At 51.5% G+C, this 16,243-nt stretch overlaps 1 protein-coding gene across 1 annotated transcript in view; it reads right to left on the bottom strand.

Annotated features, from left to right (window-relative positions):
* Positions 1-16,243, bottom strand: part of PTPRU (protein tyrosine phosphatase receptor type U) — a 90,275-nt gene that overhangs the window by 38,180 nt on the left and 35,852 nt on the right. Inside the window, 7 exon segments of the mRNA XM_017872707.1 lie at positions 3,974-4,112; positions 4,865-4,901; positions 5,846-6,119; positions 8,993-9,095; positions 9,479-9,680; positions 10,015-10,124; positions 12,865-13,173. Coding sequence (XP_017728196.1) covers positions 3,974-4,112; positions 4,865-4,901; positions 5,846-6,119; positions 8,993-9,095; positions 9,479-9,680; positions 10,015-10,124; positions 12,865-13,173 — 1,174 coding nt within the window.

Below are 16,243 nucleotides of genomic sequence, written 5' to 3'. Positions count from 1 at the left end.
GGCAGAGTCCAGAGCAAACACCTGCCCCAGGACCCTGGCCCTGGAACCTCCTCTGTGCTCCCTTCCCAAGCTCTCCAGAGGTCTCCATTCACTTGCCCCCACATCACCCTGTCAGCAGGGACCCAAAGAATGACCTTCCACAGGAAATCCTGCAGATGAAGGGGAGGAGAGTGGAAGACGGACCAGCAAAGGCAGGCGTTTGGCCCCAGGTCACAGAGCACATCTCCTCCATCCCAGGGAGAGAAGGAAGGGTCCAGGGCACTGGAGCTGTTGCAGAGGCCCCACGAGGGAGGCTACAGCTGAAGAAATGGCATTCTTCTGACCTCAGTTGACACACTGTACCTTCAAAAGGGCCTTCCCAGACCACTCTCCCACGAGTGCCAGTGCCAGGTACATGACGTTTCCTATATTCTCTTTGCCCCCAACACCCAGCACCTTGTTCTTTTCACAATTTGTAATTATCTCATCCATTTGTGGTTTTTTCTAATTTCATGCCAGGCTCTCCACTGGCTACAAAGTACAGGAGGACAGAATCCTTGTCTTTTTGTCTCCCTCGGTTTCCCCAGGGCCCCACACATTGCAATCCCGCAATAAGTATTTTGTTGAATGGAGTAATCAATAAATGAGTAAAAATAAATAAAAGAACTTCACCTCCATGCGCTTCCACTTTCTTCTTTAAAAAGTGAGGTTAAGGCTGGGCGTGGTGGCTCACACCTATAATCCCTGCACTTTGGGAGGCCAAAGCGGGTAGATCACCTGAGGTCAGGAGTTTGAGACCAGCCTGACCAACATGCTGAAACCCTGTCTCTACTAAAAACACAAAAAATTAGCCGGGTGTGGTGGCGGGCGCCTGTAATCCCAGCTACTCAGGAGGCTGAGGCAGGAGAATCACTTGAACCCAGGAGGTGGAGGTTGCAGTGAGCCAAGATCGCACCACTGCACTCCAGCCTGGGCAACAAGAGCAAAACTCTGTCTCAAAAAATACATACATACCCATCCTGGCTAACATGGTGAAACACTATCTCTACTAAAAATACCAAAAAAAAAAAAAAAAAAAAAAAAAAAATTAGCCAGGCATGGTGGTGTGCGCCTGTAGTCCCAGCTACTCGGGAGGCTGAGGCAGGAGAATGGCGTGAACCCGGGAGGCAGAGCTTGCAGTGAGCCGAGATCATGCCACTGCACTCCAGCCTGGGCAACAGAGCTAGACTCCGTTTCAAAAAGAAAAAAAAGAAAAAAAAAAACACATACATACATACATAGTGAGGTTAATAATAACCTCCCACAGGGACTGCTGTGAGGCCCCAGCACCAGGAAGCACCCAGCAGTGCCCACAAACCACTCCTCCCTAAACCTCAGAGTGGGGAGGCCCGATTCCCCTGGGCTAGATCGTGGGTATACACAGACAAGACAGGGCTTTCTCGGCCCTCATGGAGCTCTTAACCCAGGAGGGAAGACAAACATTGAGCAAAACACTACAAGTAAGTAAATGACAAAGTGCAGGGAGAAGAAAGTGCTGCCATGGAGAAGGGTGGGGTATGGGGACTTCTGAAAACAGAGCTGGGGGATCTGACCTGGCCTGGGGTCACCAGCCTCCCTTCCATGCCCTGGAATTCCCCTACAGCAGAAGCATCCAGTCTGATCGTCCACAGAGGCAGGGCAGGATGGAGAAGCTGAACTCTCCTCCCAGCTGGCCCCTATTTCCCATAATCCCCAAGAGTCTCCCTCCTGCCTCCAATAAGGCTCCACGGGGGTGTCGTAACTGCCCTCCTCAGCAACTTCCTACTCTTGTTAGTTACGTTGGCACCCCAAGTTGATCTGAATACCCCCATCCCTGACAGGGCTGCTGCATCCCATGATACCCACAATGCAGACTGCAAGAGCCCTGGGGAGCACCAAGGGCCTTGAAGGCCAGGCTCAGATCCAGGGGGATGCAGTAGGTGCTACACAGTGAGACTGAATGGCTTTTAGAGGAAGTAAGGAGTTCCGGGGTGATGGGGGATGAGGGATTCCTGGAGGCATCTGGGATAACCTGGGTTTATAGGGTAGCAAATACATAATGGAAGGTCTCCTAGTGAGGCCCTGACAACATTTCTGATGCACCCTGTCCTGGGCCCAGTGCTCTCTTTGCAGGGGTGGGTGACACCCCCTACTCTGCCAATTCTCTTCTCCTTGAGGGTAGATTTCTAGAACCTCAAATACCACCTGAAACTGAAATCTGCCTCCTCCATTACAGCCCTCTCCAGCCCCAGCCCTACTTAGAGTCAATTCTCAGGCCCCCCTGCCGGGGAGAAGTCAGGGGCTTGCCACTTTGCGGGCACCGCCTATGCACCAGACTCGGTGAGGCCTTCACATTTGTAGGCCAGCCTGAGTTGAAGTCAGGCCCTACTGCCCATCAGCCAAGTGGCCTGGGCGAGTGCTTTCATTAGTTTCTTCATCCAGAAAAAAGGGAGTCAGTCAAGATCCAAGAAGGAAATGTTCTCTGACACACCCCGAGTGCCTGGTACACAGTAGGTGTCTAATAACTAATGTACTCCTGGATGATGTGTGTGAAGCTCCTGGAACATAGTAATTCCTCATTAAATGATACTTTAAAATAGTCTCTCTTAAAGCTGTGCAGGAACAACGAGAGGAAAAATCAGAGAGTATCGCCCTGACTGGGCCATCTCCCCACATCTCCTCCACTCTACTGCACACTCCACCCCTAGACTCTCTCTCTGTTGCTGGTGTCTGGCCTCAGGCAAGGTAGCCCCAGCCAGCTCTCTCTCATCTTCCTGGATCCTATTATCTGCTCCTGGCAGGCCAGAGATATAGCCAACTCATCCATGTATACCCAGCCTGGCAGCAGTAGGGGCTATAGAAGCCAGAGCCCAGGTGGGGAAGGGTGGAGCTGGCTCTGCCTCTGGCTCTCTGGGTGGCCTTGGGCAGCCCTGCATCCCCCTCTACGCTTCAGCATCCCCATCCCTCATTTAAGGTGCTTGGACCACAGTGTCCCACAGCTGCCTGGTGGGGAACATGGTGGGGCAGAGCTGGCAAGCAGAAAGGTCCCAGAAGCCCCCACCCAGCCTCCAACCAGCACTGCTGCTCAGCCTTCATCTGCTCCATGTACTAGGCTCCCAGGGAAGGGTTTTCTGGTGTTTTGAAGGCAAGTTCTGTTTCTTTAAAAAGAATTGAAAACCACTAGACTAGATGACCTTGAACTACCCGGCAGCTCTTACGTTCTGGGGCTCTGAGCCTCTGCAATTCTAAAGCCTAAGATTCCTAGAGTTCTAAATCCTACATTTCTGAAACTGCAAGATCCTAGGTTCTGGATTCTACAATGTCCTGGGATTCACGCTGCCCTCTGCAAATCCGCTAGGAAACACATTTCATGCAAACACAAGGCCGGACCTTTGAGACCTGAGATAGTAGGGGCAGCAGGTGGACAGTTTTCTCAGTCACAGGCCCAGGAGGGTTCCTCAAGGATCCACAGTAACAGGGTCCAGGGCAATTTGAGCCTGAGAGAAGGTGGATCCCAGAAAGAGACATGGCTCAGGGCCCTTGGGTTAAAGAGGAGTGAGCTCCATCCCCTGCTCAGGTCAACTGCACAATCCATGAGCAGGGCAGACACCTTGGCTGAAGGTCTGCAGAGGGGTAGGGGTTCAAAGCCAGGTCACCTCCATGCCATCCCTATTGAAAGAGTCCCAGCAGGCATAGCTCCTTGGCACCAGGCACTGCGCGCCCCTTCCTGAACAGCAGCACCTGGCACCAGCCAGACCTTACTCCAGCCATGCCACTCCGGGGCAGCCTCATCTGCCCAGTCTCTGGCTTCCCACCACCCAGCTCAGATCCGTCTGCAGAGCTGATGCCCAGGCTGGCAGCCCTCCACACACCTGCAGGACAGCTGTCCTACCAGCTCTTAGCCACTACTCCTCTATGCCACCAGGCCTCTAAGGGGTAGAAGGCACTGGTGGGACAGGGCACTGGCCTCACTCACCCTTTGCGGATGATGACAATGATGGCACCCAGGAGAAGGATGAGGACAGCAAGGCCCCCTGCACAGATGCCCAGGATAAGCCCCATCTCCTCCGATCTCTGGGACACCTCCAGGGGCCGCTTGCTTTCCTTGCAGGCAGCTGGGGAGAACAAAGCAGAACAAGGGATCAGAGGAGACAGGGACCATCGAGCCCCTCCTGTAGGTGTCTGTGCCCAAGGAACAAACTGGGCTGCACAAACCACCTCACATCCTCAACACATGTCCTGCCTTTCCAGCAAATCTCCCTCCTCACCATCCCTGACACCTCCTGCACTTCCACACCACGGTCCTCACTGACATGGCTCCTTTGCCAGGAATAGCTTCCCTCGCTCCCCACTTTCTCAGATCCTCTCAGCTCTCAGTAGATAGGGGAGAGCAGACACCTGGGCCTTCAGCCCCACCCTCTTGCCCTCCTGGGAGGTAACAGGGATTAGGAATTGTGTACCTAGGGCATGGTTAGTCCATCTCAGGATGGAAAACCAACCATATTCCCTGTGTGAAAGCACGAAAGACACCTAGAGCACAGGGCCCATGCTGACCTCACCTTCTCCCCACCACAGGAAAGCCGGGCAGATACGTAACCCAGAACCAGCACCCAGTACCCATCACCCCCAGGGCACAACTATAATGGCTCCTCTCCACAAGCCTTCTCCAGGCCCCTGCTGTCAGCCTGGGAGAAGGCGCCCTTGAGGTAAGGCACATGGAAACCCAGCAGAGAAGCCCTTCCTGGCCCCAGCCTGCCCAACCACCCTCCTCTACTCCCACAGCCCTAGGTTCTCAGGATCCACCTCCCCAGCGCTGGGCAGGTGAGAAACCTGCCGCTGAAGGGCTGCAGGAACCCAGCAGACTTACCTTTCCTGGCAATGCGGATGCAATTCAGCCGGGTCTCCTGGAGGCACAGATGGGGGTCTCAGCGCTGCTGAAGCCCCGACCTCTCCCTCCCCAGGGTGGGAACCTCAGACAGCGTTTCTTGGGCCTGTTCAGGGCTTTGTCTGGCGCTGATGGCACCAAGGGACACCCCACCCGAAGGCAGGCCTGGGGGGACCCCTGAGAGCGGGGCCTAGAGGGGAGGTACCTGCAGTGCCTTAGGAAAGGGAGATGAGATCGGAGGCAAAAGAGAAACAAATGTCATGGGGAAGTGGGCGGGGCCTCGGACATCGGGGCGAGTCCTAGGGCCAGAAGTCCAGCTAGGAAGTGAGAAATCAGGGAAGAAACAGAGAGGAGCCTGGAAGATAGGGCGGGGCTTCAGGGAGGAGCAGGTCCTAGGCCTTAACACAGGAACGCGGGAACCTGAGATGGACTCCTCCGGGAAAAGAAGTATCTAAGATAGAAGGCAGGGCCTCAGGAAGGGGCAGAGACTAGCCTGGGGACCTGGATGGAAAGGAGGAGTCTGGGAAAGAAAGCTCAGGAAGTGGATAGTGTTCTGTGAGAAGGAGTCTGGGGTCTGGAAGGTTGGCTATGGGAGGGGTGGGACCATGGGGGAGGGGCTGTGGGAGGCGGGGCTGTGGGGGTGGCTCTACGGAAGGTAAGGCTATTGGAGGTGGGGCAATGGGAGGTGGGCAAAAGGAGACAGGGCTATGGGAGGGGCAAGGTTATGGGGGAGGAGCTGTGGGGGCAGGGCTATGGAAGGTCGGGCTACAGGAGGTAAGACCATGGGGGTGTCCTATGGGAGAAGGAGCTATGGAAGGTGGGGCTATGGGAGGTAGGGCTATGGGAGGTGGGGCTAAGGGAAGGGCTGGGCCTGGAGTCTGTGCTGGGCCTGCTGCAAGGTATCCCCTGTCTGCCATCCCCCACACCCAACCACGCCCACCATGACCCTGGCCGGTCCCTCACCCCCTTCAGGTGGCTTGCTGCCTGGAAGTAGATGAGATAGGCCTTCCTAGGCTCAAGCGGTGGGTTCCAGAAGCCTCGGTAGGTCTGGTTGTCACCCACAGTAAAGGGCATGGCCTCAGGTAGACTGCTGGCCACCAGTTCGGCCCCGAAGTAGTGCACCAAGCCTCGGGCCAGCGCCGCCTCAAAGGTCAGTGGCACTGGGAAGCAATCCTGTCCACCTGGCTCCCGCCGCAGCCTCCGCGCCCGCTCCTCCTCCACAATCACCTGGTACACACTGAACAGGGAGGAGAGCGTACAGGGGATCACAGGCGGCCAGAGCACTGGGAGAGCCAGCTGGCAGTTAAAGGCATGGGCTTTGCGGTCAAAGCCTGGGGACTAACTTCCACACTGCCTCTTACTAGCTGGGCAAATCCCCTAACCTCCCTGGGCCACGGTTTCCTCCTTCATAAAATGGTAGTGATTGTGAGACTGTTCCAGAAGGTAGATGGGAAGAACAGGCAAGTTAAGCAAGCAGCCAGCGCATGTCAGCAGTTATTCCTGTTACTAATCCAGGCTAAGAGGATCGTGGACCCTGCTCAATAGAACCAAGCCGTAAGGCCCCATCCTGCTTCCTCCACGAGTCCTCCTATGTGTGTGACACAAGACCTAGGAAATGGCCGGGCGCGGTGGCTCAAGCCTGTAATCCCAGCACTTTGGGAGGCCGAGACGGGTGGATCACGAGGTCAGGAGATAGAGACCATCCTGGCTAACACGGTGAAACCCCATCTCTACTAAAAAATACAAAAAAAAACTAGCCGGGCGAGGTGGTGGGCGCCTGTAGTCCCAGCTACTCGGGAGGCTGAGGCAGGAGAATGGCGTAAACCCGGAAGGCGGAGCTTGCAGTGAGCTGAGATCCGGCCACTGCACTCCAGCCTGGGCGACAGAGCCAGACTCTGTCTCAAAAAAAAAAAAAAAAAGACCTGGGAAACCAAAGCGACTGACAGCTCCCTTCTGGGACTCAGTAAATGACAGGGTTAGCCAGATTCATTCATTCATTCATTCATTCATTCATTCATTCGTTCGTTCATTCATTCATTCAGAGTTGACCAAGCTCAGACGATGAGCCCTGTGCTAGACACTAGGCATCTGGGCTTCCTAAAACTGACCTCTAGTGAGAGACAGTCATTTAGCAAACAAGGACACCCAACACTATGTCTCTAGCACCCTCTCAATGCCGAGGCAGCCTCTGATCAGCAAATCAGAGCCTTGCTGTCTCAGGATCCTGACTGCCCACTCTGGTTCGTGCTCCCTGGTCCTGGACTGTATTTCTGTTTTATCTCTTTACTAAGCAGGTTTCTGCTATGAGCTCCTCCAAATCCTCTGCAGAACAAAGTGGAGAGTAAATGCGTGAATGCTGACAAATTTAAATATTTCCAGTTACAGTCTCGGTCACATCTTGGTGTGTGACATCCCATACTGACAGCCTCTGCTCGGGGAAGAAGAAATGTCTTTTCCTTGCTCACCAGATGTTTCCTTTGAGCGTCCAAGTTGTGGGGAATCATCCCAGAGTGTTGGACACCAGCCCATGGCTTGTCACTAGCCCATTATAAACACCAGTCCAAGCCCCTCTCAGCCTCCATTACTCCAGGCTAAGGTCAGGCCTCTCCTAGCCCTAAGTCCCACTGGGAGGTAATCATTAACATTAGCCATGAACAAAGTGCATCTTAATCTAGAATAATCCCCATTGCGCAGATAAAGAAACGGAGGCTCAGGAAGGTAACAGGATATGCCCAGGGTCACGCAGCCATCTTGCCGCTCCCCTCCCACCAAGTCCCATCCCCTGCCCCCACCTAGCCTTGAAATCATCAACCTGAGGGACCCTGACCAGTGCTGCTCACAGGATCCCTCAGGAGGACAAGGAAGGAAGGGTTCTCAACCCATCCCAGACTCAGCGGCACAAGGGCCCTGAGGCTCCAGCAAAAGGCAAAAGGCCCTGCAGACCCCGTGACTTTTTCCTGGGTCTTCCTTGAGGGTCTGGGAATCAGCCCAGGGCAGGATTTGCAGTGACAAATACAGGAAAGAGAAAGCAGAAGAGGAGAGGATACAGTTGGGTGGGGGGGTGAGGAGGTGAGGGACTGCCACAGTCACCCGGGCAGCCCACTCTCTTCCTGGTGAACTGACTAGGATCCTCACACTCCCCTCCCCCACCTAAAGGCTGTCACCCTCTCCCAGAGCATGTACCTTCGTGGAAGGAAGGAGTGGACCAGAAGGGCAGGGAGGCTCTATAACTTCTAGAAAAGGTACAGGCACAGCAGACAGACTTGGCTTCCAAATCCCAGCTCCACCACTTACTAGCAGTGTGGACTTGGGGGCAAGTGATTTAGGCTCTCTGAGTCAGTTTCCCGATACGTAAAATGAAGGTAATAAAACCCATTCCATGGGACTGCCATGAGGATAAATGGCTTCATGCAGATAAAGCCCCTAGCACAGGGTCTAACACGACGTGCACACACTTGCACAAACACCCTCATGCTCTCACACACATGCACACTTATGTCTCCCACACGCACCTCCCACACACATTCACACCACATATCCCATGTCTTTATCATAAAGACACACCCAGGTTCACATCCCATGTACACACACACACACACACAGTCTTGTCTCCAGCACCTCTCCCTAGCAGAGGCAGTCACCACGGCACCAGCAAGCCCAGCTTCCTCTGGGGAGATGAGGGGAGAAGCCAAGCCCCTAGCCATTCCAGAGAGATGGCCCTGTCTGGCTGGCTGCCCTGGCCGTCTAGAAAGCCCATCTCTATGGGCTTCCAGGAAAAGGCTGGGATGATATAAGGTCCCCAGAGTTTCACTTCTCCAAGGTGTCTGAGGAAAGGCCCCCTGGACAGACCTGGACAGTCCCCTCTCCAGGCTGGACCTATCCAGGGTCCTCCTGACAGTTACCATCTAAGACCCATGGCCTCAGAGGGGAGAGACTGCAGGCTTCTCGCCTGCCAAGCATCACAGAACATTCTCCTCCAGACACTCCGAGCCCTGCGTGGGAGACTGAGGGAGGAAAAGGGTGAGCTGGCCTAGGTTGGGGCTCTGGGTCAGAGGAGGGGCCTCTTCCCTATGGCCCTGGCCTCCCATCCCTCCATCCCCGCTTTCCCACCTGATGGGTGCACCGCGGCCCTGTGCCGGCCTCAGCAGCACGGTGATGGTGTTCTCAGACTCGCCCAGGGGAGACGGCATGTCGGCATAATCAAAGCTGGGAGCTGGGGAAGGGGACAGGGTCATAAGCATGGAGCTTGGCCACTGGACCAGGAAGACCAGGCTTCCTCCTCCTTGACCACAGTCCTCAGATCTCCCCTACTTTAACCTTAGCCTCTTTGTTCCTGCTGACATGACCTGAGCTACCCTGGCCCCTGACCTCAAGCACCAGCCCCAACCTCAACCTTCTGATTCCACTGACCACAGTCTCCTGACTCCTCTGACTTCATCCTTCCTGAGCCTGACTTTAACTCCTAAACAACATATTTTTCTCAGCAGGGGCCCTCTGTAACTACCCCTGCCATGCCCCCCATTTCCCCTCTGCCTATGGAACCCTGGGATTCTGGGCCACCTCCAAAGAGGCTGGGCTGGGTCGGGTGGGGCTCACCAGAGATGTTGGTGGTTATCTCAGTGAGTGCTGCCTGTCCGAAGCCTTTGCCTGTGCGGGCCCGCACGGAGAATAGGTAGGTGGTGCCTGGGTGCAGGTTGGAGAAGACGTGGTAGGTCTCGTTGCGGAGCTTGGAGATGGTACGTCGTGGGCCCGGCACGTTCACTGCCGGGTCTGATGACTCAATGCTCTGGTAGCTGATCTGGGGGCAGGATCGGCAGGCAGGTGGGCACAGGAAGAGCAGAGCATCCCTGACCAGCAGCCTCCACCCACCATGTTCCAGGGAAGTGAGAGATAAGGCTAAGCAAAGGAGACAGTGGATGCCATCAAGCCAGGCTTCTAGTCATCTTCGCCTCTCTCTCCTGCCTTCAGGACCCTTCTCTACAATTCACAGGGCACAGACCTGGCCATAGTTGAAGAAACTATGACAATCACATCTGTCCTCCCATGCACCTCCTACTGTAGCAGCAGAGAGAAAAAGGGTCACCTCTCACCTTCCACCAGGGTCCCCCACTGTAATAGGGTCCCAAACCCACCTCATACTGAGTGATGAGACCATTGGGCTCCTGGGGTTCTTCCCACTTGAGGAAGATCATGTCCTCCAGTGGAGTGAAGGTCAGGGACTCGGCTGCAATCCCACCAGGCACTGCAAGGGAAAGGCGGCAGGGGTCAGGGGAAAGTAGGCTTTGGTGCCAGACACCTGGGTTTAAATTCCAGCCTTGCCACTTCCCACCTGGTTCTCACAGACTACTTAGCCTCTCTGCACCTTACTTAACTCAGCTGTGAAGTGGGGATGATATAACCCCTCTCAAGCTAGGACTCAATGATGTGATGTACATAAAGCCCCAAGGCAAACATCAGCAATTGCATATGGTTCAACCTATTACTAAGTACTCAAAATGGATAGCTGGCATTTTCATTACCGTGTAGGTTGCATTCAGGAGAGAAATACGTTTGAAGGTTCCAATTTTGTTCCAGTTGGGTAGTTTTCAGAAAATATGCACGTGTGCCAGAGAAATGAAAACAGCAATTGCACTGGGGTATTGGGATTATGGGTGGAGATATTTTCTTGTCTAAAAATTTCTAATTACATAAATGACATGTTCAATGTAGAAAATCAAAATGAGCTTAAAGAAAATTAATGGCATCTACAATTGTATCACCCAGAGATACTGTTAACATTTCAGCATTAACACTTGCAGGCATGGCTTTGTTTTGTTTTGCTTTTGTGTAAATGTATACTGTTAATGCCAGGCACAGGAGTGTCATTTAGGAAGAGAATGGTCTTTGCTTGGGAAAACACCTTGATAAACCACTATGAGGAAGCTGAAGTCCTAAGGCAGAGAAAAGCAGAAACTAAGGAAGGAGCTGAATTTTGCGTCTAGGCCAATGCTGTGCAGAACAGAAAACTATGCACGTGTGGCAGCAAGACAAAGCCATAAACCAAGGAGCTTAGGGGTACCTGGGATCTGTAGGAACCCAGGGAAAGGCTTTGGACCTGTGCTAGTATTCGAGTGTAGCTCTTAAGGATGACAACTTGTTGGCGCAGTGGCTCACACCTGTAATCCCTGCACCTTTAGGAGGCCGAGGCAGGCGGATCACTTGAGGTCAGGAGTTCGAGAACAGCCTGGCCAACATGGTGAAACCCCGTCTCTACCAAAAATACAAAAAATCAGCCTGGCATAGTGGTAGGCACCTATAATCCCAGTTACTCAAGAGGCTGAGGTGGGAGAATCGCTGGAACCAGGGAGTCGGAGGTTGCAGTGAGCTGAGATTGCACCACTGCATTCCAGCCTGGGCAACAGGACAACACTCAGTCTCAAAAAAAAAAAAAAAAAAAAAATGACAACTGTGAAGCCAGATGGCCAGTTTAGAAAGCCAGCTCTGCTACCTCTCTACTGCCCATGTGACCTCTTCTGTAAAATGGGAATAGAAATAGTAACCTACCACATAGGGTTGTCATGGGTATTAAATGCAGTAATATATTAAAACCATTCAGAATGGTGCTTGACATGTACTAAGGGCTAAATAAATATTAGTTTGACATACGTAGAACATTACATTCAACAGCAACAGAATACATGTTCTTTTCAAATACACATGGAATATTTAGCAAAATTTAACGATATGTTGGGCCATAAAGTAAGGATCAAATTTCAAAAGATAAAATTTAGAGTATATACTCTGACTACAGTGGAAGTAACTGAGAAATCAATAATAAAAAGACAATTAGAAAAGTTCCAATTGCTGGCCAGGCGCGGTGGCTCATGCCTATAATCCCAGCACTTTGCGGGGCCAAGGTGGGCAGATCACCTGAGGTCAGGAGTTCGAGACCAGCCTGGCCAAAGTGGCAAAACCCTGTCTCTACTAAAAATACAAAAGTTAGCCAGGCATGCTGGCAGGCGCCTGTAATCCCAGCTACTCAGGAGGCTGAGGCACAAGAATCGCTTGAACCCAGAAGACGGAGCTTGCAGTGAGCCAAGATTGCGCCACTACACTCCAGCCTGGGTGACAGAGTGAAACTGTGTCTCAAAAACAAAAAAGAAAAGTCCCAATTGCTTAGAAATTAAGCAACATAATTCTAAATAACTCTTAAGTCAAAGAAGATGGCGCCACTGCACTCCAGCCTGGGCAACAGAGCAAGACTCTGTCTCTAAATAAATAAATAAATATTATAAACAACTTTATCTCAAGAAATTTGACAATTTAGGTGTAATGAACAAATTGCTTAAAAAAACACAGTTCATCGGGCCAGGCACAGTGGCTCACGCCTATAATCCCAGCACTTTGGGAGGCCGAGGCAGACGGATCATGAGGTCAGGAGATCAAGACCATCCTGGCTAACACAGTGAAACCCCATCTCTACTAAAAATACAAAAAATTAGCCAGGCATGGTGGCAGGCGCCTGTAGTCCCAGCTACTCGGGAGGCTGAGGCAGGAGAATGGTGTGAACCCGGAAGGCGGAGCTTGCAGTGAGCCATAGTGCCACTGCACTCCAGCCTGGACAACAGAGTGAGACTCCATCTCAAAAAAAAAAAACCCAAAAAAAACACAGTCCATCCAAATCGATACAAGAATAAAAAATCTGAATATCCCAATATCTATTTCAAAAATTAAAATTTACTAAAAATCTTGCCACAAAGAAAACTCTATGCCCAAATGGCTTTACTGCTGAATTCTTTCAAACACTTAAGGAAAGAAAGTAGACTAATCTAACCCAAAGTCTTCCAGAGAATAAATAGAAGCTATCATTACTTTGGTGTTATACAGTTGGTTTAATCCTAAGCAAAAAAAAAAAAATAATACTCTCAGTAAATTTCAGTCTCAGACATGGAGTATCTACGGAAGGCACACAGGGCCCTGGGAATTAGGGCTGAGACTCTTACCATCCTCATCCGTCTGAAAGGTGACCTCCTTGCCCTCTTTGCGCCCCTCAGGGTTAGTGAGGACAAGCCTCACATGAACGTTCCGATAGGGCAGCAGGTTCTTGATGGTGTAGCGGCTGACACCTTGCTCTGTCTTCACACACTCTCGGATGGTCTGGTTGTGGCTGCTGCCCAGGGTGTAGTGATAGCACAGCGACACGGTATAGGTGTGGCAACGCGTCACGTTGTAGCCCAGTGGTTCCCACTGCAGGGTCAGCTGGCGGGCCTGGATCTCAGCGAAAGCCAGGCCTTTGGGGGCCCTCATGGGCTCTGGAGAACACAGGAAGCAGAGAGAAGAGGTTAGAAGAAATGGGAAGAGAAGAGGAAGAAGAACAGGGAGAAAAAGCATCAGTCAGCTGCCTGAAATCATCCCTCCATTGCCCCCAAGAGCTCAGGGGTTCCCTCCCAAAGAACATCAAACAGGAAGTAAGTGTGTGCTCTGGAGTCAGGTGGGCTACATTTGAATCCTGGTTCTGCCACTTGCAGCTGGCAACTGCTGGCTGCATCACTTCACCCCTCTGATCCTTAGATTCCTCAACTACAAAATGGAAAGATAATAGGCCCTGCCTCATAGGATCATTGTAAGGTTTAAGGAAATACACACGAAGGATGCATGACAATGGCTAATATACAATAAGCTCTCAAAAATATTACCTTTTCTTTTTTTTTTTTTTGAGACAGAGGCTCACTCTGTCACCCAGGATGGAATGCAATGGCACGATCTAGGCTCACTGCAACCTCCACCTCCCAGGTTCTAGCAATCCTTCCACCTCAGACTCCCAAGTAGCTGGGATTACAGGCGTACACCACCACACCTGGCTAATTTTTCTAGTTTTGGTAGAGACAGGGTTTCACCATGTTGGCCAGGCTGGTCTTGAACTCCTCAAGTGATCCGCCCACCTCAGCCTCCCAAAGTGCTTGGGTTACAGGTGTGAACCACTGCACCTGGCCATTAATTCATTTTTAATAGCATAGTTCACCTCCTTATTCAAGATCACCCTGGACTACATACAACAGGCCAGTCTGAATCAAACTGTTGATACATTTTTCTTAAGGTATTAATTCCAAACTTGTTCTGAAACAATGTATAGTAATACATATAATATAATAACATACAGAAATCAGGGTAATGAGGGGAATGAGAGCCAAATAGTTAAATAAAGCCAGGGAATGACAGGGAAACAGAAAAGAAATACATGACATTAGGTCCTATGTGGAGGTCTAAAGATAAGGTTCAAATTCAGTGGTGAGTTCCCTGGCTGTCAAAGCAAAAAGGGAAGCACAATCTATTATATAATGATAATAATAATAGGCTGGGCACGGCGGCTCATGCCTGTAATCCCAGCACTCTGGAAAGCGGAGGCAGGTAGACCACCTGAAATTAGGAGTTTGAGACCAGCCTGGTCAAGATGGAGAAACCTCATCTCTACTAAAAACACAAAAATTAGTTGGGCATGGTGGCACATACCTGTGGTCCCAGCTACTCAGGAGGCTGAGGCAGGAGTATTGCTTGAGCCTGGGAGGTTGAGGCTGCAGTGAGCCATGATCACACCGCTGCACTCCAGCCTGAGTGACACAGTGAGACCCTGTCTCAAAAAAAAAAAAAAAAAAAGAAAGAAAAGGAAAGAAAAGCCAAGCCAAGGCTTCTGAAGCAAATGCAAGATGGAGCTCCGGGCTCAGCCCATAGTCCTGCATTGGCATGGACCAGCTGTGTGATCTTGGGCAAATCTCTGGGCCTCAATTTCTAGATCAGTAAAATGAGGGAAGACACCAAGGTTGTGCCAAATGATCCTTTTCTCTCTTGCACCCTGATTCCGTGAAGTGTAGTTTCATTACTCTCAAGTTCTGTGAGGGCCTGCAAAGTGTCCCCAGCTAGAGGGACCTCAGCATCCCTTAATGAACAGGTGAGAAAGCACCGCTACACAATCTCTTAAGAAGATTAAGTACAACCCCGAGGAGCCTTTTTTTTTTTTTTTTTGAGACAAGGTCTTGCTCTGTCACCCAAGCTGGAGTGCAGTAGCAGGATCACGGCTCACTGCAGCCTTGATCTCCCTGGCTCAAGTGATCCTCCTGCCTCAGTCCCCCAAGTAGCTGGCACTACAGGCATGTGCCACCAAGCCCAGCTAATTTTTATATTTTTTGTAGAGATAGGGTCTTGCTGAGATGCCCAGGCTCATCTCAAACTCCTGGGCTCAACTGATCCTCCTGCCTCTGCCTCCCAAAGTACTGAGATTACAGGCTTGAGCCACCATGCCCAGCCCCTAAGTGGCATTTTTTGTGTGATTAATTTGTTCAGAATTCCCCTTATGAAGAAGATACAAAGGGAAGCATTCGCCCAGGTTGCTCCTATCTTGGGAGTGCACCGGTAACACAGTTTCCAACTCTGGCCTCAAGTACTGCATAATACAAGTTTCTGTTTCCACCCAGAAGGTTTCCTTTCTTCCCTGGAATGCACGCAAGCAGCATGTCTCCAGTTATATATGGAGCCATCCAAGAGAGATTTCAGCACTTCCTAGGAACAAAGCCTGCCTCCTGACTGGCTCCCTTCTCCCCACAAGCAGGGCCCACCCAAATCCCATCCCATATGGACACTGAGGGGCTGGCTGCCACTGCTCCCTGTATCCTGGGTACTGCAGGCTGCAAGCCCATTCACCACACTTAGGTTTTTCTCTCCCATTCCTGGCCCATAGAGATTTTTCTGATTTTTTAAATGTATTTTTGTTTTAAGCCATCATTCTTCTATGTTTGCGCCAGAGGGTCAGATCTGGGGTGTGCTCACTCGCCATCCTTGCCAGAGGTCCTCGCGTTATTCTCCGACTCTCTGGCTATGGTCCTGGCTGCCCTGTGTGCACTGTCCTGGGAGTCTACAAGAGCCGAGGTACCACTGCTTTATTTGCACTACTGGGAGTGGCTCTCTGTTCCCTGCAGCTCAGTTCACACCATCCCCACCCCCTGGAATGCAGCCCTACATTCCTTTCCAGCCTCTAGGGCTTGGCAGAAGCACTCTGCTTCCTAGTTCTCCTGCAGCATTGACAGAAGGGCAGGAGAAGTTCCATGTCAACGGCAGACCTATGCTGGGTGAAGACCATGGCAAACAGGACAGTAGATGTCCCATCCGAAAGCGGCAGCTACTGCTCACCTCTAGATGACTGCTGCCAAGCAGGACTACAGGTTCACGGTTGCCAGATCCTCCCATTTTTCAAGAGCAGCCAGAAATTTCTATTTTCATGTGAAATCTCCAGATTTTTAAATACTGGCAACCTACTGAAGCTTCTTAAAAATCACCTTACAGGGTCCAAGATAGCAACTGTGGAGGATGAAACTCCCAACTTCAGACTTA

This window comes from Rhinopithecus bieti, unplaced genomic scaffold (genome assembly GCF_001698545.2).
Source record: "Rhinopithecus bieti isolate Rb0 unplaced genomic scaffold, ASM169854v2 scaffold_7649, whole genome shotgun sequence".
NCBI classification, from domain to species: Eukaryota; Metazoa; Chordata; class Mammalia; order Primates; family Cercopithecidae; genus Rhinopithecus; species Rhinopithecus bieti.
This window is presented reverse-complemented; position numbering and strand designations above follow the sequence as displayed.